The 201-nt window shown below is 52.7% G+C and overlaps 1 protein-coding gene across 4 annotated transcripts in view; it reads right to left on the bottom strand.

Annotated features, from left to right (window-relative positions):
* LOC119588084 overlaps positions 1–201 on the bottom strand; it is a 13,837-nt gene that overhangs the window by 12,455 nt on the left and 1,181 nt on the right. For all 4 annotated transcript variants that reach the window (XM_037936792.1, XM_037936793.1, XM_037936791.1 and 1 more), the window contains one exon: positions 19–154. In XM_037936792.1, the coding sequence (XP_037792720.1) occupies positions 19–139 (121 nt within the window). In that variant the 5' untranslated portion in view covers positions 140–154. Of the gene's footprint in view, positions 1–18; positions 155–201 lie in introns of those variants that run through there.

Genomic DNA, 201 nt, shown 5'->3' with positions numbered 1-201 from the left:
ACTATAAACAAAACCCACCATCAGCTTTCTTGGTGTCCACCCGTGACCTGGTTCCCTCGGAGGTCAAAGGGCGTTCTCCCAGCTGACCTGATGCCCCGGTCAACAGCGCAGACAAGGCAAGCACATGCACGGTCCACATTCTCAAGCAGTTTGCCTTTACGGAGAGAAAAGGCTGTTGGATTGGATATGCCGGATGAGATT

This window comes from Penaeus monodon, chromosome 23 (assembly GCF_015228065.2).
Source record: "Penaeus monodon isolate SGIC_2016 chromosome 23, NSTDA_Pmon_1, whole genome shotgun sequence".
NCBI lineage: Eukaryota > Metazoa > Arthropoda > Malacostraca > Decapoda > Penaeidae > Penaeus > Penaeus monodon.
Note: the sequence above shows the minus strand (reverse complement) of the source record. Positions and strands in the feature narration are given on the sequence as shown.